The sequence below is a fragment of the Falco peregrinus genome, chromosome 3 (assembly GCF_023634155.1).
Source record: "Falco peregrinus isolate bFalPer1 chromosome 3, bFalPer1.pri, whole genome shotgun sequence".
NCBI lineage: Eukaryota > Metazoa > Chordata > Aves > Falconiformes > Falconidae > Falco > Falco peregrinus.
The window spans coordinates 121,698,205-121,719,269 of NC_073723.1; the positions used below are offsets into that span (position 1 = coordinate 121,698,205).

Here is a 21,065-nt window from a genome sequence, read left to right on the forward strand (position 1 = left end):
TACACTTCTGTGTAAGACAGGCTGCCTAGATATGCAGATGTTAAGAACTGGCTAATCCTAAGTAAACCTGGTAAAAACGTTTGCCTTCTTAAATTTTCCACTGAATTAATTGTAGAAATTGTGTCACGGAATCAATAAAGTGACAACCCTATAATCTTGATGTTTGCCACAAGCCCATAAATAGTCTGCGAATGGGGAGAGCTTATTATTCCAGACATTTGGCCCATATCAAGCAGTGGCTCAGAATAAGACATTGTGTCATGCCTATGAATTCAAGATGCAGAAGGACAGTCCAGGTGATCACGGACTTATTTCAGGACTTCACACAGATGTTTTTACATTATTGTTTTCAAGTCCCTGACAAAGGAAAGTGTCCAGCTTGCCTTTTATTAAACTGCAAAAAAATGCTTACTCTTACGAAACTCTTGGAAATGCAAACAGACATGACCGTTACTCACTTGGTGCCTGCATGCGCCAAGTCCAATGAGTATGTAATTTTCCCTATCCTAGGATAATCTCTGACCCTCATCCTCTCTTTCTCTTCACTTTTTTGCTGGCAGGAACTCATACCATTTTTCTCTCCATCCCACGCTCTCCCTCTTTGTTGTGAGAGCTCAGATCTTACAGCCTGATCTGCTCCTGCTTGGATAATTGCAATGTTACCTTCTAACCAATTTCTACCCCTCTGCATTCCTGCTCAGCTGCCAAAATTGTCTGTCTGATCAAATCACGTTCTTCCTTTCCACTGGCCTCCCCTTACCTGTGTGACCAAGGCACTGTGAAATGCTCTTCTGTGTCCCTTCAGCTGCTCATAGATGTCACACTTTCTGCCAGCTCCCAGGCACAGCTCTGCTCTGCCAACTGGACCTGTAATGCCCACTGATGCATTTTGGCCCAAATGCTGTTTGTCCAGTTTGGTTTGTAACTCTTTGGTATAAAACGCCCACCAGCACACAGGTTACATCCTCAGACCCTCCCTGCCTGGGATGACAGTGTCATCTTCCCCATGTTTACCTTCTTCCCCTCTCAGAGTGCGTATACTTTGTGCCTTCACTACAGAGAATGACCCCAGAGTAGTGCATGTAGGGTTTCATGAGCAAACTACACTCCCAGAAATGAGACGAAGTTGCACATAGGTTCAGGGAAGAGGCAACGCTGCAGACTCGTGGAATGGTCTAAACAGCCCCAACAGGGTCTGAAAATGAAACACCCACTACTGTCATCTCCACTTTGCCCACAGTTTTGCAAAGGGATGACAGAGAGAAGTGGGGTGATGGCCAGGGTCACAGATCTCTGGCAGGGCATGGAAAGGGTACCCCAAGCAAGACAGTGCTCCTCCTCTGCCTCTGCAGGGACCTGAACTCATCTTTCCACTGAAGAAGGAAGATCATGCTCTGTCCTACCCCAGGGATGTACTTGCTTGTCAGTCTCAGAGCCTGCAGAAAAGGGCTGCTTCTCTTTATCTACCTGGACTGAGCCTTGGATCTACATGGTGTTATAAGCAAAGTAATTGCTGGAATGAATGCAATTATTAGTATATTTTTAATTAATTTAATGCTACAACAGGACACTGACAAGTCTGGCAGCTGGAGCACCATTCATTCCCAAAAAAAGATACAGCACAATGCTAGCAAGGCAGGCTGGCCCCTGCCGGGTAACCCAGGCACCTGTGCAAGGTATCAAAGACATTTTCTTGCTTAATACTGTTCATTAAGTCTGTATTTTTCATTATCTGAACTGAAAGCAAATGGGAATTCTTGTCTGTGTGTAACCACAGAAGATAAAAGTCCTAGTGAGTGGAATAAGAGGCTGGGAAAACCCTACTGGGAATGCTGGGCTCAGGAGGTACACCATCCTCCACCTGAGGACCACACTGCCTCTGCCCCACTGTAACCATCTCACACTGGGGAAGCCCACGGGTTGGCTGGCTGGATGCTTACAAGGATCTCTAATTAGGAGGAAAGAAATCCCTGCAGAAAGCTGAGCATCCCACATAAGGTCAGATGGGAAACTGGAGATAACATTTTTTTAATAATTGGCTGTGGGAAATGAGCATCAAGCTGCACTACGGGCACCTGCCAGCAGGACATGTCAAGGAAGAGGGCTGGCTGTACAGGCAAAAACAATTAAGGAAAAATAATAAAGAAAACCAGACAACAACCTAGACTAATTCCTTCTGTGTTTGTCAAACTTCCTGGGAAAGCAGGAATAAGCTGCAGAATGAAGCCAATTTGTCAAGTGAAGTGACAAGATACTCAGGAGACGAAACATTAACAATTCCCACCGAGGAATACTAAGGCATTTTAAAGGCATAATATAATCAAGCTTTGGAGCAGGTGAGTTTGTGTGTCCCCTCTCACAAACAAGGAAACTGAAGTGTAGAGAGGAGAATAACTTATCCAAGAGTCACTGTGAGTCACAAGTCCAACATCCCCAAGTCACACTGCTCTGCTCTAACCACCACCGTTCACAGGAGGCCAGGGAACAGCATGTTCAGGAACTGCTCAGCACAAACACAGCTGGTACTAAAGGAAAGCTCCGAGCTGTAGGCACATGGGGATGTCCTGCTTTTTGGAGCCAAGGTGGTGGTGGTGCAGGGATGGCCCAGCATCACCGCACCAGAAGCATGAAAAGCACAGGGTTCCGTGGACTGCAAGTACCTTTCCATCCAGCTGTACCGGGACTGGGATGGTAATGAGATTCGGTCCATGCTTAGTTGACTGAAACATATGCAGCAGGATTTAATGCGGGCTTTTTGTTGTGGGTGGGTTTTTTTTTTTTGTACCTGGCATCTGTAAGGGGCAACCAAAGGAGATAGAAAAGAGTAGACTGAATGTGAATGAGGCTGATTCGCATTGCATGGATCCTGGAGGATTCAGGGATAGAATCAACTTACAGGTTGCAGGTGTTGTCATAAGAGCAAGGAAAATAGAAAGTTCTTCAAGCCCTGAGTTCTGTCCCAAAGATACACCACTTGGGATCTTGCATGATGCTTCAATAGTGATTATACAACCAGAAGCTACTCCCAAGAGAAATTAATAACCTGTTTTAAAGTTAATAACCCCAGGTTATTTCTATATTATACAAGGTTACTTATACAAGAGCTCTTGGCACGCAGCACCATCTGCTGAGTGGCAGGTCCGGGAACTGGCGCCGTTACAGAGCCGTCCTACACTTTCCCTCCGAAAGCAAATCTGTCAGCTCTCCCAGACACACCAGCTCTTATCTAACACATCTCAGCAGCAGCTCAAAGCAAACAGACAGACTGAGGTGCCCAAAGCTGGAGCCAAGAAAGTTACACCTTTACTTGCCTGCTCTCTGCACTGACTCCACCTGCAAACTTCTCCCTTCCCTCCTCCTGCGTGGGCAGTTTCCTGCCGTCTGCCTTGCTGCTCCTGATCCAAGCAAAGATTTCCTGAACACACCACTGACAAGAACGAATTTTTCAGCTTGGCTACTCCCTGAGTTGCCAGGGGGATTTTTTTTTTTTTTTTCAATTGAACCCAAAATTAAAAGAAAGAAAAATCCAAATTTTCATGAAGACATATGATGGGGAGAAAAAAGCATTTGCTTCAAGCTGAATTGAACCTTGTCTTCACAGTAGCTTTTAAGTATATTTTAACATAAGAATGCAGTGATTTTCAAAGCAAAAAGTACATATTCCTTTCATTTTGAAAATATTTTTTCTCTAGCTGCTATTTTTCTCTGCTGCTATTCCTGAATGTATCTTTCAAGCTGCCTTTCTCACTGCCTGCAAACCTGTCTCTTCAAACAATTTCTCCTTTCATCTTGTCAGCATCAGTAAAATTCACAAATCTGTCCTTCCTTAAATTACCACCCTGTGCCTTGTCTCCTTTGGATTGTTAGCTTTTTAAGCAGAAAACTTGCTTTGCTTGTGCTATGAAAAAGAGAGTGTAAACGTATGGTGCTCAACAGAGACCTTATGTTCTTTTATATGGGCACGAGAAATGAGGCTTGTCCTTCCCCCTGCACAGAGCACAGCACCCAGTGCCCATGAGGATGGAACCTGGTGAGTGTGAGCACCATGACCCTTCGAGCTATCCCCCAGCCCCCTGGGCATGGACCACCAGAAAGCCAACCTCTTAGAGGGAAATGGAGATTGGCTACTTTGGTAGGGATTCCTGGAGAGCCGCCAGTACCTAACACGACATGTCTTTTTTCATATGAGCATAAAAAAAACCAGGGTATGCTCTTCCCTTTTCCCAGAGCTGGTTAATCATTTTCAGCTCTGCCTAGGCACCAGGGCTGGCCCTGGTAGTGCCAAAGCCAGTGGCATGAAAGCTCTCCTCTCCATTTGGTGTAAAGTCCTATCTGAAAAACAAACACACAATTTCGCATATAAGAAACACTTTTTTCTTTTTACAGGTTTTTTACAGAAGCAGGATAAGCACCTGTGCACAAGCTGATGCTTCAGACATTAAACATCATGTTTCAGAGAACAGCCTGACACATGCAGGACCAGATGTCCCGCAGGGCTGTGCAGCCACAGGGCTGCCCAAATGGAGCACAGCAATGCCTGTTCAGCGCTTCTCAGGACAGGGAAAATCCAGCAACAAAACCCCATGAGATGCTCAAATTAATGCCAAGTGGTCAGTCTGGCACCACTACCTCAACAGAAACATTTTAACACCAATTTCTCCCTCCTGTGCAAAGCAACCTGTCTCAGGAAAACCCCTTTCACTTAAAAATGCAAATTACAGGCATTATTTCCTTATATCTAGGAACAAAGTACAGAGTAAAATATTGCTGTTTACCACCAGCCCTGCTTTGCAGAGATGTACGCCCATGTGGGGCAGTGCCCTGGGCTGCGAGGTGAGCCCACCACCAGGGTTCGGGCAGGTTTGCAGGTAAATGAGGGAGCAGCAGCCGTTCACCCGCGCTGGCACACGCGGCAGCTGGATGTGCTGCAGATGGGGGCTCGCTCGGATTCCTCCCTTGCTGCTAAAGCGCTTGCTGAAGTTAGTGTCTTTGGGATAAAGAATGACTTCTCTCAAAATAAACACGGTAAATTCTTAGAACTCATCTAAGCAGCAAAGGAAATCCCCTGACCGAACCGGGTCCGATGCAGAGTTACACGCTGAGAAACTTTGCTTGTTTAACAGAGAGGCTTTCTCCAGGGTAATAAAACTCTCACATTGCTGTGCCAGGGATTTTCCATTAGGTGTGTGTCAGCGGGTGGTGGGAGCTGCAGTTTCTGTGGCCAGTCATAGAAGTGGAGTGAGATCACCCCAGAGAAGCCAACCACAGATCCCAGTGAGTCCACAATGGCAAGAACTGGGAGGATAGCTGTGGGAAGGGAGGATTGCATACAGCTAATGGGTCCCCCAAAGGTTTGGTGGTTTTTTTTTTTTCCATACACATCCACTAATTAGCAGTCATGTTCAACTCTGACAACACGGTCCCAAGGCTTCTCCATTTTCCTTCAACGAAGGGGAAAGTCTCTCGCTAGAGAGGCCAAGTTAGGTAGATGTAGAGCTCCGTCATCTTCTCGCCTGCCCGAAGCCCCAGAAGCAGCCCCACAGCATGGAGGCAAAGGGCAGCGCCACACAGCAGCCCCTGCCCCTCCAGCCCTGGGGGTCTCCAGGGAACGCAATGGACAGACCATGCTCAACTCCCCCGTCACTTGTACTGTACCAGGCAGAAGCGGCTTCGCCCAGGCTCAAGGGAGCAGTGATTTAAGGTAGGGGTGCAGGACCTCAGTTCAGAAGATCCCATAGCTGGTGAACCTGCAACTCTCTGTTACTTATTGATGAGGACAAAGAGCAAAGGACTCAGATTCATATCTGAGTCAGACCAAACCAATGCCTAGAGCAGCCTCAGTTACAACAGCACTATAAGCATCTCCCTCGAACGATACACTACATCACCATGGCCTCTTCTTGCTCATGTGTGGATTTGTACACATGGGATAGTGTGAAGGGGACATATTTTTTAAGGTGCGAATGCAAGGATACTCAGGTCTGCAGCCATGAGGTTGCAGCCACACACTTTTTCAAAGAGAGCCTTCCTTTTGACATAGTTTTCAAATCACATAACCCTGGGCTGGGGATGTCAGTTAAGGTTAGTGGCCTTTAACCTTCTGTATCTTAGTATTGCTTTCCCCACCAGTTACAGACAGCCGTCCTGATGGGCCCCCTGAAAGCCCAGAGAGTTTGGCTATGAAACAGAAGAACATACATTGACTGTACCTACCCCACTACTATCAGATTTCATCATGGTAATGCTAATGCACAGTAAACAGGCAACATTTCCCTGACAAGACCATGATACCATCGCATACCTCACTCTCAAATCAGGTCAATACCAATCTACAGTTTCATGATGTAAGATTTCAGAATGGGCCTGGTGCCTCCAAAGTACCAGAGTGGATTGATGAAGGTGACACAGAGCCACCAAGGAATCACAGCACTTCTCCTGAAGCAGTACTGGCCAGCTTGACATTCAAAGGTCATTTTCATTGCTCAAAACCACCACAATATCCCTCAGGACAAGTCCAGTGGATATTTGTATCAATTCCTTCAGGAGTACAAACACTGACCTGGCTGCCTAATGGCATGGCTCTCCCAGACACAAGCTGAGGAGACTGTGCAGCGCCCAGCCTGTGCGTGGGGTGATAAACGACTCCCACCTCCTCTGCAGGCAGGTACATGTGGTGTCCCAGTGGGGTGGGGGCTAAATGCTGGTTGCAATGGAGCTATATCCAGTCTTAAAAAATGTCAGGAGTGCAAGTAAAAAGCCACTGCTGAAACTGCATATGGAATGACCTTAAGACTTGCTCTCTAAGAGAAATTTGCTCTTTAAACAGGAGCCCAACAGAAAACTCTGCGGATCCTGTCTACAGTTAACTGTGGAAAAGTCAAGGCAGAAAGACCCACACACTCCTGCAGTCCCCAGGAAGCAGAGGCACAATACAAAGGGACTACAGGGGGCCAAGGGAGGTAGATGCTCCAATGGCTGGGTAACTCAGCTGGAGCCAAACACCTCCCACCACCCAGGTCCTTTTGACAGCCCCAGGGGCCACCACTCCACATCCTGAGATGGCACCACAGGAAGCTGACTGACATTCTTCAGGGAAGGAGTGATGAGGGAAAAACTGAGCTTGAGCACACCCCATGCATGGCATTGCTGAGCCTGGACCCTACACCCAGGTACGAATGTACCTCAAGGCTCAAGGAATCTGCAAGCTGTTTCCAAAACACTTCCCAGCAGGTAAACACAACAAAGCAACTATCCACCTTCACGGCCAGGCAGGAGACATCTTCAAATGGGAGAGACTTTGCAAGGGAAGCCAAACTGCCCCACGCACTCCGAGAGACTCTGGCAGGTTCATCAGTTTGTTCCTTAAAAATGGGCACTGGGTATAATGAAAGTATGAAATCTGTCTTTTCTGGTCTTCTCTGAAAGCCAAGAAATATGATTCCAGCCAGCAGGCTGGACAGCAGCAGGGAAAGTAGCGAGCTGGTCCTGGCAGTGCTACAAGCAATGTAACAACAGGGGAAAGGCAGCTACGGGATTGATGGAGCCAGGAGACTGTGTAGAGGGAAAAAGCAAGTGTTGAAAATGGCAGTGAGAAAGGCAAGAGCTCTAAAAAAATAGAAACTGAGGGGAAGAAGGAGCTAATAAAGCTGCAGCAAGTTCACCTTTTGTGAGAACACTTGCATTTCTTTACAGTCTCCCTCCTTGGTTGAGGCAACAAAGCATGGGATGGCTCCAAAAGATTTGAAACCAACTGCATCCCGCTGGAAGGATGGGTCCAGCCAGAAGCAGACCATGTGAAACTAATAAATAAGGGGGAAAATGAGACAAGGAGGAAATTTTCAGGAGGCTGGGGGTGGGGGGAAGACAGTGAAATAATGTCTTGAGAATGACGCACTTTTTGTAAAACATTTTCAAGAGATGGCCAGGAAAGGGGTCTGATCCTTTCAGTATCTCGCACAAAGCACTAGGCACCATGCAGATTCATCTGCAGGCTTGTTCCTCTACTGCAAGGAAATATCCTCGTAGATATAAGCTGCTGAGGCTGAACAATTTGACATGAGAAACCTTGCGGGAGCTAGGCACGGACCGCCAGGTATGCACCAAAGCACCTCGGGAGAACAGCCTGTCTTGCCTGACCTCTTAGCAGTGTGTATGGCATGTAATTTAGGTATGAGATTTATTTCTGTGACATGGTGTGTTGCATTAGTGCCTGTGCTTGGTGTTAAACAGCTACTATATTCTGTCTCACATCCAGAAGGACGGCTGCCTTAGGTCAGTGCTACAGGAACTTTAAAATAAAACATAGCATACGTTCAGAATGACTAATACATTCCCTGATGCTGGCTTACATGGAACATGTTGAAAAAGTTGCTTTATTTTGTGTCTGTTGTTTAGAAAACGTGACTCTGCATCCATTGTGCTGGGCTCAGGGACACAGACAGCTTCCCCATGTGAGCACAGGGATGTGGGGATGCAGCTCGTCTTGATGGGGAACAGTTGGGGAGCAGCCAGCACCCAACACCTCTCCCCAGGGAGCCTCTGCAGAGCTGCTCTGCGAGGGGCAGGGTGACTTTCATTCATGTTAAAACTGAGCCTCTTTCACCATGTCTAGGAAGGAGCCCGAGTCCCCCTGAAACGGCCACAGCTCTGGGAGAGCCCAGCTGAGGGAAACTGAGGCTGCTCATGGGCTTTAGAGCAATGAAACCCAGTGCGCAGTTAGCCCCATGGCCCCTGTCTGCTACAGGAGCGTGATGGCAACACCCCGAACCCATCGTACCCCTCCGTCTGTAGCTTTCTTGCTGTTTCCTGGCTCCCTCCCTCAATCACTTTGGTCGTACCCATCACGGGTCCGCACTCCTTTAGCTCTTTGCGTTCCCCACTCACTGCTGACAGGCATCTAAACCTGCACTGGGTGCACAGCACCTGCATCTGGGTGGGAGGTGAGTTTTGAACAAAGCAGCAGGTTTCCTTTCCCAAAGGAGTATTTTAATTTTTTTATTAGCTAGTTTGATCATTTGTTAACGAAATATTTTTTAAAAACTAGCAAACTTCAACTAGTAACAGCAGAAAACCACAACTACTGACTAATTAAAGCCTTTTTCTTACATACAAAAAACAAGACCACCCAATGGCAAAAGCAGAACTGATGAACCCTGCTAGGGATTTCTTACATGTCTTTGGCCCCCTCTGCAACACACAGGAAGGATGATCTTTAATTGTACCCCACAGACATGCTACTTATTAGCTGATTGTTTATTTTTGAAAAGATAAACAGAAGTATCAGACCAGTGCTGATTTACTGAAGAGTACTCTGAATTATCTGGAGCTGAGAATTAAGATATACATCAAATTTAGATCTTGCATCCATTCTGGTTTGAGCTACTTTGGTTGGGTGGGATTAAAATCACATTAATATAATCCTTCTTTTCTCCCCCACCCAAACCCCAGGCATCAGAAAAGATCTCCCCAGATCCTCCTTGTAATGGTAACAACCATCAGGAACATCATTTTCAGAAGGTGGCTCTGGAAGGATTTAAAAGATACCGAGCACACTTCTGTCACATCAGAGACAGCTACAAGATGCATTTGTGCTCTTCAGCTGCCTTCGCTCAACCACCCGCTCAGAAAAGATATCGAGGTGCTTGCTAGCTTAAACACAACTCAAAAAAAAAGAAAATTAATGCAGTCCGGAGTATTTACTGATCTTGAGGGCCAGTTTTTTACAGTGGCTGTGGAAAGTAAGCTGAAATCCAACCATACCTGGACTTCTGCTCACCTCCACATGGCACCTTCACTGACTTGCCATCATTGTTATCAGTAACTCCTATGCAACTGTAACACAGAAAGGGAAATAAAATGAGACACTTACCCTCCTTCAAAGATCTTGATCCTGACTGGCTCCCCTCTTTTGGTTACAAGAGCCTCTTCTTCCAATTTTCCTCTTTTATCCTCTTCCTTCTCAGCTCTAGTTATATCTTTTCGACCTTCATTAGAAAGGGGCGAAGGCAAATGAACCTATCTCCCCAAAAGAGCAAAACAATCAATGATTACATACAAAATCACTCTAAGACAGACACAGACCAAACAGCCTCAGAAAGAGACAGCAACCTACCGCACATGCTGCTCCTGACAGCTAAGTGCAGTAATTAGGACATCCTCTCAACAGCCAGGGCCTCTGCTTCTGGATTTTGAGCCCTGCTGGTTATGTTATATTTACTGTGACTGCTTACAAGTTTTTAAATCACCCCCTGCATATGGTGGCTCAATATTATCCAGTTCTTGCCAGCTGGAAAACTGAGGCATAAAGAGAAGTGTCTTGGCTGGGGTCACTCTGAACATGTGGTAGAACCATAGGTCTCTGTTCCCAAATCCACTGCTCTGTCCTTGGATAATCCTCTCTCTATTATATGCATCTACAAAGGTCTAGAGAGGAGGCATCTGTAGAATTCATATATTTAACCTCAACCTTTGGGTTTCCCCCACATACACGCACATTCACACAAATTTGGACTTTAGCCACATAAACTTGATATAAATCTCTTGACAGTCAAAGCTCTCGGGCAATTTCCTTTCACCAAAACTTGGTTGCCAAGGGCACAGCACAGAGAAAGCCACAAAACCAACAGGAGAAAATAACCCTCAACCTCTCCAGATGTTCCCAGGGTAGAATTTGTTTTTTCACTGTTAAAATTGCCACCCCTTGTTTGGACCAAGGTTTAAGTCATGCACTGACATCTCAGCTAGCATATTTAATGTTATTTGTTATAGTATATGGACCTAAACATTACAGCTGCCTCTCCAGCTCTGCATGATGCCAGGGGAGCTCTCCACACCCAGAATGAGATCTTGGGACATTGCCCCTCTACGACCTAACAGCACAACTAGCAGGGGCCTCCAAAGCTCTGAAAGAGGACTGCAGATTGCCTCTCACCCAAGTGCAAGAAGATCTTTGAAGTTCAACTGAATTACCCCTGTCCTGGCTTTATATATAATTTATGGGAACAGATTGAAGGCATTTCAGAGACCAGGGTTATGAAGAGGGATTTTGGTGTGAACGAAGCCAAAGAACTGGCAGAAGTCAAAAGCAGAGCTGGTCACCCTCTACACTTCATAGCTGCTGGAAAGAGTGGCAGCTCTCAAGGGTGATTCATCTGCCCTACCTTAGACACTTATCTTAAGGGAGGATGAATCACACAAGAGGTGCCTCTTTGTCTCCCATGGTTATAGGGGAAGCCAAAGAGTGATTAGCTCAAACCCAGACTTGCAAAATTCAGAGGGCTTTAACCTGGCCTCCACAGCAGCCAGCTGCCAGTACTGCCCTTAGATTCTCAGCAGGAGAAGAGATGGACTCACTGAGATGTAGCTTTACAAAACTGAGGTCAAACATTTCAAATTTGCCCAGTAATTTCAGAAGCTCAGCTCGGAGCATTACCTGCACCCGGGACTGCTCTTTGCCCCCGGAGCCAGCTCGCGCAGATGATCCCACATCCACACCACCAGACCGACCTAACCCTTCCTAGGTCCTCCTGGGAATGGTCCCTGTCCTGTCCTATCTCCCTAAATGTGCCCAGGAACTGCTCAGGAGAGGGCTATCAGCCCAGGACAGAACAGTGCCAGGAACCAGTTTCCAGCAGAAACAGTCTTGAGCTGTGTCTCTGGGCATGGAGACATCTGTGCCCAGAGGAAATCAGTGGCAGGAGACACACTGAGCACCTTCAAAAATTAGACCTTGGCCATTGTCACTTCACCTCCTGATATGAGCTACATGCTCGTAAAAATGCTAGTGATAACCTTCCCAGTTCAGTCCCTTATTTACTGAGGAATACAAAACAATTGACTTGCTAGATGTAGCATGAGGTTTATTTATTGCAGCTTTTGAAAGCACAAAACATAGACAGATGAAAGGCACCAGAGAGAGCCAAAATCATACAGTCACTACTATCCCCTTTTACAATCTCATTTAATTTACAAAGTGTGCAAGCCCAATACAGTGTAATTAGCCATCCCTACATGCACGCTGGAGCCTACAGTCACTTCAGAATTGATCTGCTCAGTAAATCCCACTGGTAATTTAAAAACCAAGCCAAGTTTGTAGATTGTATACACAGTACTACTGCTTGCCGGTAGCTTGCTGCATGCATAATTGTACAAAATATTTGAGTTTTTTTACGTTTTCTGTTGTGTTGACTGACAACTTCTAGTTACATCAAGAAGAAAATATTTAAGAAAAATAGCTAGAGCAGAGTTCACTGAAGGTTGAACTTTCAACCTCTGATTGATGCTACTGCTATGCAGCTCCTGTTAATCGCATCTTCCTGAGTAACCAGCAACGCTGCTTCCTAATCTGTGCTAGTCATAGGCTTTTTAAAAACTAAACTGAGGATTTCACTCCTACTGATCATCTAATCAAAACCTATTTCTCTGCCTGGCATGAGCTCAATTTATCTCCACTGAAATTACCATAATTTCTGCAAACCTCACTCCTTTAAGCAGCAGGAACTAATGTCAGAACTAACATGAATTTGGCAGGACAAACTCTGACTTTTGCAAGCTGTACCATGGAAACCTTAGCTTCTACAACCAGTCAGCTTTTAAGGTTTTTTCTGAAAGGCGTTTGAGTCTTTTGAGCAAATGCATGCAGTGAAATATGTATTTTGATGAGTAAGGGCTTAACCATTCCTGTCCAGAGCTTAACCTTTAAATTCAGGGTATGAGAGTCTCGTATTTCTGAAACACACACTTGGTGTGCATTTTAGCACCATGTCAGACAGCAAAGCTCAGAGGAGCACAGGCACTTCTGTTGGAGAAATCAAGGATGGTATGACAGATAAAATCCTTTGAAAACGAGTGCATAAATATCGAGCATTAGCATGGTTATTGCACTGCGCAGGTAATTGTCTGCTCCTATGTCCCTAGAAATTCTGTCTTTTGGATTTCTGCAGAAGAATGGGAGAAATGTTGAATAGAAATAAACATTTATTGAATCAAAGTGACTCTACTGTGTATTTTAAGACATATTTATAAGCAGCAGCTGCAGCAGCGATTATGGTAAATTTAATATTCAGAGTTCATTTCATGATACAGAAATAAAATGAATAATCCATCAATATAAATTGACTTGAGATGAATATCAAATTGCAAAATCTTTAGAGCAATTCTGTTTGCTAGTCTACATGAACACGATTTGGATTAAAGGGACCTGCATGGTTCAGCATTAACCAAGAGGGGAAAAGTCTGGCCTCAAAATGAGCTACATAACACTAAGCAGCTACCAGAAGTGTCTCAAAGACTTCTCTGCCTGGCCAGTGCCTTTGGCGAGCTCTGCCCCTGTGAAGCTGCTTGCCTCGCTCCCCTTAACTCTAAAGGCCAGGTATAAAATACCCTTAGATACCTGCAAAAGCAGGCAGACAGCTAAGGACATGAACTACATGGACCAAACACCACGTGTGTTTTAACAAGACACCACATCTAACCTACTGAGGCACTTCTATAAATGTCACTGCATGCCTTTACACTTCTTTAGGGGCCTAGAGTACACTTGCAAATCTTCCTTTAATATTTTTAAATACTATAAGCATGCCTCTCCATGTTCATTAATGTGAGATCAGCAGATGCACAACCAGACAGAATCCCATTTCCCCAAGGTAATCCTTTTTCATTTATAACATGCAAAACGTAGGGAATTATAACAGCATTTATTAAAAAAAAATAAAAAAGAAAAAAGTTGTAAAGCTATTTGAAATATCAAGACAAATGCAAATCAAGACTAATGCTTTGTGCTTGAGCAGTGGCAGTTCATGGTGTGGTGGTGATTCCTACATGTTCTTTTGATTACAAGGCAAGTAGAAACTGGAGAACAGAAATATGGCACATTGCCTTTGAGCAGGCTTGCCTTTTTTTTTTTTTTTTTTTTTATTACAGGGGGTTTTCGCTTCTTCATTCTAAAAGTTTCACTGAGAACAAATGCTTACCAAACTGAGAGAGGGATGAATAAACTCCTACTAAACTAAGAATAGCAATTCCCCATCCCTTGTCCCCCTCTTCCCATGTATCCAAATGGATGAGGAGAAATATATAGGATTGCATTACCTCGGTCATTTTTGGCTTCCTGGAGCTGGATGGGACAAGCCTGCCTGCCTCTGGACGTGGAGCAGTAGCCATGGTGTAGGTTTCCTTGCTCACCTTCTGCTTGGACCTCAGGAGGGACAGGGCTGCTTTAGTAGATATACCTGGAAGGTTAGGATTATACAAGCTAATACACCAGCTGGCATACACTGAAGACCGTCGATCAACTTGCTGGATATGATTTGGCTTTATGTAGTTTAAATAGCACCAACTGACATTAGTGGTTGTGTGGAGACTGGGGAACTGAAGTACCTTCTTCATGTCTGTACCTTCTCGAGACTTCATTGCACTATGAGTGACCTCGGACAGAGGTGCAGCGCTTGCAGGGTTTGGTGGAGACTGCTCCACCAGTTCTTTGGAGTCTTCTTTCTTCACGGGTTGCAAAGATGCCTTGCTGAGGAACTGCTTGCCAGCTGGCTGCTTATACTCTTCCAGTGCCTCAAAACTTGGAGAACCTGAATGGGACACAGCTTGCTGCAAAGTACTTGGGATTTCCTTTGGCTCTGGCTGCTCTAAAGACAAACTAGGTGGTGTTTCAACTTCGACCCTGCCTTGGCTTTCTGCAAGAAAGTGAGATTTATCCTGCTTTTTCCCTTCCTCTATTGCACTGGGTGGCTTCACCACTTCCAACTTCTCTTCTGCTTCAGACACCTCCTCCTCTTTCACTCTTTTCTGTTGTTGTGTTTCCATTGTCAGCTCCAAACTTCCAGCTGGAGAGAGCATCCTTTTGCTTCCGCCGACTGTTGATGGGCCTCCTTCCAGTCCGAGGACATTGTCTGATGGGGAGGTGAGTGGCATGTAGCCTTTTCGCTCTGGTAAGGGTAAGGGCACTCTCAGATAGGGGCTCTGGAAAATGCTCCTTTGATCCTCCGTGATCATCTGTGCCAGATCGAAACCTAGTCCATGAACATCAGCGCTACAGACTAGGGTGCCCTTGGGCTGACGATCATCAAATTTCGGGAGGACAATAGAAGAGGAACTGCACTGGGACTGCGTGACCAGGATCTGGGACAGCGTTGTGTACATCGCGCTCCCATAGGACGGCATATTTGTCTGGATGCGAACAGGGACAACAAGTGACACCATTGGGTCTGACCTTGTAGGAACGACGAGCTGAGATGTGGACACAGACACCGAAGGACTTGTTGTGCACGTCAGAGGGTGCAACCTACTGTCCGAGCCATATTCTGTGCACGGGGAAAGATTGGAGGTTCCTGCTGCTGGGAATATACTGGATTTGATCTGTGGTAAATGTCCACCAGCTTCACCTGGCAACTGGAGAGCAAACTGGGACTGAAGAGGCAGAAAAAAGGCTGAAGGGATCGGTGAGGAGCCAGGGTAATGCACTGGCAGGAATGAAGGATGCTGCCTGAAGGGCATGTCGGCAGGGTGTGACATTAACGGAGGAGCGATATGAAGCGGGCCTGGGTGGATGAGCGTTTGGGGGAGGGGCAGTGGTGGGCTCTGAAATATGGAAGGAGGAATCTGGGGCATGGTGAACTGAGCAGAGAGGATGTCGGACATAGTGTGCGCAGCAAAGAGCTCCGCAGACTGCCCGGGCTGAGGCAGGAGGTGCTGGTAGGGAAAGATAGAAACCTGCGGGGACATGAACTGCTTTTCATGCAGTGTTAGCTGTGGTACGGGATGGTGAAACACTTGCAAAGCTTCTGTGTATGGCTGGGTGTATGCTGGCGGAGGGCTGTCTTTTGGCTGACTCTTTTCACTAGGGTAAGTACCATGAGACGGCAAAGGGGATGAAGATGTCAGCTGATGGGGCAGACTTGTTGAAGGAGATTTACTTGAAGAAGGAACGGGATCTTCTGTCTCTGGCCGGCCTGCTGGGGTTGAGTCTGGCTCATGCTCTGGGTGTCTGCTGAGGGATGCTTGCCTGACCAGAAAGCATTTCCTTCTCTCCTGTGGAGCTGAGGAGGCTGAAGGGCCAGGGGTGGAGGCAGGAGTGGATGACAAGCTCCCATAGTCAAATGATTTACTGCGGGTCTCTGACATCTGGGAAGGATGTGACACGTTCGGTGTCTGCTCAGAAGCAGATCTCCGCATTTCCCTGGAATGATGATGGTGGCTTGGTACCATCAACATATGTGAGCCAACACCAGGCGGCTTTGGGTGGGACTCGGAGGGCTGGCTACTTGACTCGGACTTGCTGTGATCTTCACGATCGAACGAGACAGAGTGGCTGGAACTGTGGGATATGCTGCTTTCCTGACTTGGGCTTCGGGTGAGAGAGACTGATTCAAAACTGGACTCTCCGGAGGACTGAGCCATTTCTGCCAGCCGCAGCCTCTTCTTTTTCGGTGGGAGTTTCTCCGCAGGGAGCTGAGAAAGTGTCTGGCTCCTCTGCGGCCACTGAAATTCCTCCGTTTTCTCTGGCTCTTTTGGAGGAGGCTCCAGCTCTGTTTCTGGTCTGTCAGGCTCTTCAGTGACCAGAATCTCGGGGACCTGGATGTTGGGCTGGCGTACCAGCTTGGGCTGCAGGGAGTGAGGCGGGCGGCTCTGCTGGGGGGGCGGCTGAGAGGAGTACTGCGACAAGGGTTTGTCTTCCTCCAAGCTGCTCGCCTGCTCGATAGAATCAGACTTCTCAAAGGAGCTCGTATGCTGGATGACAGATATCTCCTTTGAGGTTGTTCTCCTCTCTTTACCCTCCGCACTTGAAGCCGGTTTGGTATTCCTGGGATGAAAGCTGCCACTGATATCAGAAGGTGCGGATTTACATGTATCTGCTGGTGACTTAATGGATTCACGGGTCAGGTTTAAAGCGACATCAGATGATGCTGGGTTTGCAAACTGAGCTGTTGGCCCAGCACTGGAGGAAGGAGTGTCAGACAACTCGAAAGCTGGAGGCTCCTCATCATCACCGAGACTCTTTTCCTTTCGCCTCTTTCGTAGTGGGGTGAGCTCCAAACTGCTCCCTAGCTTGTAATGCATGATCTGGGGCCATGTGTCAGGATCCGCAACACTTTTCTCAGTCTCTGAAGAGGTATGGGAAGTGGAAGAATGAGGCTTTGAGAGCTGCAGTTCTGAACAGTAGTATTTCTTATGGGCTTCGTAATTGTCCCTTTTCTTATAGCGAGCACCACATATGTTACACTCATACATGAACCCTTTAACTTTCGGACCCTTCCGTGACTTTTTGGTAAGATCGCTTTCCTTGGTTTCAGGCTCCTCGGGAGGTTTGGAAACAGTTTCTTTGTTTGTGGAGCTAACCTCCTCTGAGATGTATTCCACTCCCAAAGGTAGCTCAATAGCTGGTTGTCGTTTTAGCATTCGAGGATGCGAAGAAAAAGCTTGACTGCGGCTTAAGACTTCAGGCTCCATGATGTGATCATCAAATGAATAGCTACCTCTAAAGGTATGTGGGGAGCTTATAGTGCATGCAGCAGAAGGCATTGAGTGGCTTCTTAGGAGAGGCACTGTCTCTGTGGCACTGTGGGATTGCTGAAGTGACAACAATGATTGTTCGGGCTTAATTTTTTCACCGTGGGATGTCAACACTTTTGATGCATCCAACTGGCTACTGGAACCAGACTTGATATCAAACTGAAACGGTTCCCTATATACACCAGACTTTGGAGATTCAATGCTGCTACGTCTAGATAAAGAGCTTCTTCTAGGCTTAACGCTATCTATTTCACTGGTATCTACAACAGCTTCATTAATTGTAATTAGCTTAGTGATGTGTTCAATGACCTGTGTTCTAGGCACAGATAATGGTACCATACTAGGTTTCTCTTCGGTAGACAAGTGTGGAAACCCCTGGGTTGTGTTTGCAGCTAACGCTGCAGTCCTTTGCCCAATCCTACCACATTTCCCAAAAATAATTTCTGCATAAGATTTTGCATTAGTATTTGGTGGGCTGATCTGCTGCTCCGCACTTTCTGATCGTGAGAAGTAGCCTGACTCGGTACTCCCTTTGCTCCCAGGGCTCAGGAAAGCTTGTTCATCTATCACCTTCTTCCGTTCGCTTAAGCGGAGTGCAAGCTTCTGCTTTATAGTATGGGTATCTTCAGATTTATGGCTCAGAGCATGGTCTGACGAGGGCTCCACGAACTGGCTGCTGTCCTCAAGAGATTGGGACATACTGGAATGAGACAATGAACACCGGTCATGGCTGGAGCCTTGGCTCCCCCCACTCAGCAGGCTGCTGGACAGCAGGGTGTGCTTCCGCCTCGGCGACAGCTCTACCGAGTGGCCCGACATCGCACCCGTTTCCTCCTCTGAATCTGTGCTTTCTCCTTCTGTTGGCTCTTCGAAGTCCTCCCCACCAATCCTTTCCATTTCCAAGCTCGATGGATACATCTCTGCTCCGATCCCTGAGGCCAGCCCAGCTTTTATTCGATGAGCATGAGATTTCCTATGTTTATATAAGTTGCTCTTAGTCTTAAAAGAAAAGCCACATGGAATGCAAGGGTATGGCCTCTCACCCGTGTGTGACCTGATATGTTTTTGGAGCACACTTGGCTTCGCACAAGGCCTGCTGCAGTACTGGCAAATATATTTGCCTGGCTTCTGAGGTTTCTTTTCCTTCTTGTGCACTTCCTCAGCTTGTTTTAAGGAAACTTGTGAAGGGCGAGGGATATAGACCTTTTGAACAGATGGCATGTCCTCTCCAGGAATGATTGGTGAATGGGAAGGTAGGAGCTGGCCGTGGTGAGAGTGAAGCCCAGGTGATGAAAAGGAGCCAGAGGGACCTGGTCTTACTGGATCAACTAGCTGCCACGTGGGACCTTCGAGAACATGTTCTGGTTTCCCAGGAGACATAAATGCTGGTGACAGTGCGTGCTGCTGAAGCTGTGAAACGTGGGGAGGATGCTCAAAAGAGGAAGGCTTAGGTTGCTGCTGATGTCCAGTCTTCTCCTGAGACTCCTCTCTTGGAATCGGCAAAGAACCAGAAAAGTGCTGCTGCGATATGATATCTCGGAGAGGGGTTCCTTGCGAAGAAGCAGAGCTGCCCTGGTACGTAGCTGCAGATGAAATACTGGCTTGGAAAGCTTCTCCTTTGGGAAGCCTCTTTCTTGGACTTTCCTCAGCCTTTTTTGTGCTCTTCTGGCTTTGTTCAGGATCCATGACCTTAAAAGGGTCTTTGAATGCTATTTCGGGAAGGTTTTGGCAGGCTTCATTTATGAATAATAAAGGTCTCTTCTGTAGATTCCCTGTTTTGCCTGCATTTGCTATGAAGCTGGAGCCACCAGGAGATGGTTGTTGATTTAAGATTTTACTAAAGTGTCACTAGTTGCTATTTGATTCAAAAAAAAAAAAGTTTCAAGGTCAATAAAGTTCACATTGGTAACACATGACAAACTACTTCAAAGAGAGAAATTTTTCCAAAACTTTTAGTCCAAATATTTTCCTTGTGAACTTGGTTAAGGCTTTAAACCTTGCCATTTTATTTCAGTTGACAGTGGCAAGCCTTCAAAGTCAAGATGCAACCCACAATGTGTCTCTTGTTTGTTATGCAAACCTTTGAAAACTTGAGACTTTAGTGCTCATCTCATAATGATCTTTTTTTCCTGTGCAAGGAAAATAACACTGAATGGTGTATGTCCCCCTGTGTCTTCCTTCTGTTCCACTTCTGAGTTCAAAAGCCTTGGAAAAGTATTTCCCACATTTCTGTAATTACATCCAAAAGAAAACAAACAGGAAAAAAAATTACTTCAGCATTTGTATTTAAGTAATTAAACACTGCTACTTCCATAGAGGATAACATAGAGGATAAATATTTTGCACAAAAGTAATTCAGAATAACTGACTGAATGTCTACCATTCGTGAGACAGTGCCATTAAAAGTAATCTAAACATACATTGTACTAAGTCAAACCTCAGGGACTCATGCTCAGTTTAATGCACACACAACCTGGCTCTGCAGCAGTAACCAAAGACAGTAACTTGAAACACAGACAGTTTTGAAAAATGTATCAAAACAGTTTTAAACTTGAATTCCTTCTAATCTTCTGCAAACATTTATGGTTTTACAATATGATTATGTTTCCCTTCCAAACAGACTACATAGTAAGGGTGCCTAAATACAAAGCACTGCCTAATGTAGCACATACATTCACTGACAAATAAAAAGCAAGTCTTTTCTGCATAAAATCTGCTCTTAAGCTTGTAATAATCTTCAGTGTCATTTACAACAGCAGGTAAAGAGAAAGAACACACATGCTTTTACCCAAACCTTGCCTCTTTAATTTCCTGCCTTTTGTTACCAAACAATGTTGCAAATCCAACCTCTATAGTGTGCGTGTATTTTGTCCGGGCAGGATGTGAAATTGGCTGTCTGGAAAGGGGAACCCTTCTTACAGTGAGTTTGAATGGGTGGCTCTATTAAACCTACCACCCTCGTCAGCAAATATAGCTGTTAATGAGACACTCGGAAAGGAAATTCTCTGATTCCACTGCAATAAGACAGCATTACCAAGAGATGGAATAGCAAATGGGTGGGATACTCCTAAGGAAAAAAGGACGGTGCTCTTTAGGTGAAGTAAATTGATACATGTAATTTACAATGAGAAAAGAACTATCGCCCTTCTTTACAAAGCTATTATCTGCCTTAGGGTGCAGTGCCTTGCTATGACAGAATGGCATCAGTTTAATTATGGGAAATTGCTCATAGCTCTGCTGCTTTGATCCTGTCCCATGCAGGGGGAGGGTGTGTGGCTGCGGCTGAAGTGTAAACCCAGCAAAACAGGGAAGCACAGGGGACCGAGGTTTCAGCTGCACAATGGTATGACTTCATCTTGGGGAGCAATGGTGAAGAGCCAGCAGAAGAGGTTGGTTGCGTTCAACATAAAGTCCTGCAAGATTACCCACTCCTTAGTCATTCCCACAACCCTGTGGACCCTCCACATTCAATGAGGAGAGAGAGAAATGGAGCATAAAGCAACTTTGATTTTGCAGAGTCTCAAGATATGACAACACCCTAGGAC

At 46.0% G+C, this 21,065-nt stretch overlaps 1 protein-coding gene across 10 annotated transcripts in view; it reads right to left on the reverse strand.

The window, feature by feature from the left end:
• Nucleotides 1-21,065, reverse strand: part of HIVEP3 (HIVEP zinc finger 3) — a 114,875-nt gene that overhangs the window by 47,125 nt on the left and 46,685 nt on the right. For all 10 annotated transcript variants that reach the window (XR_008746428.1, XM_055799383.1, XM_055799380.1 and 7 more), the window contains 2 exons: nucleotides 14,089-19,749; nucleotides 9,869-10,014 (listed from right to left, as the gene is read on the reverse strand). Coding sequence is in view for 9 of the 10 variants with exons in the window: in XM_055799383.1 (XP_055655358.1) it covers nucleotides 9,869-10,014; nucleotides 14,089-19,206 (5,264 nt within the window). In the remaining variant the exon portion in view is untranslated. The remainder of the gene's footprint in view (nucleotides 1-9,868; nucleotides 10,015-14,088; nucleotides 19,750-21,065) is intronic.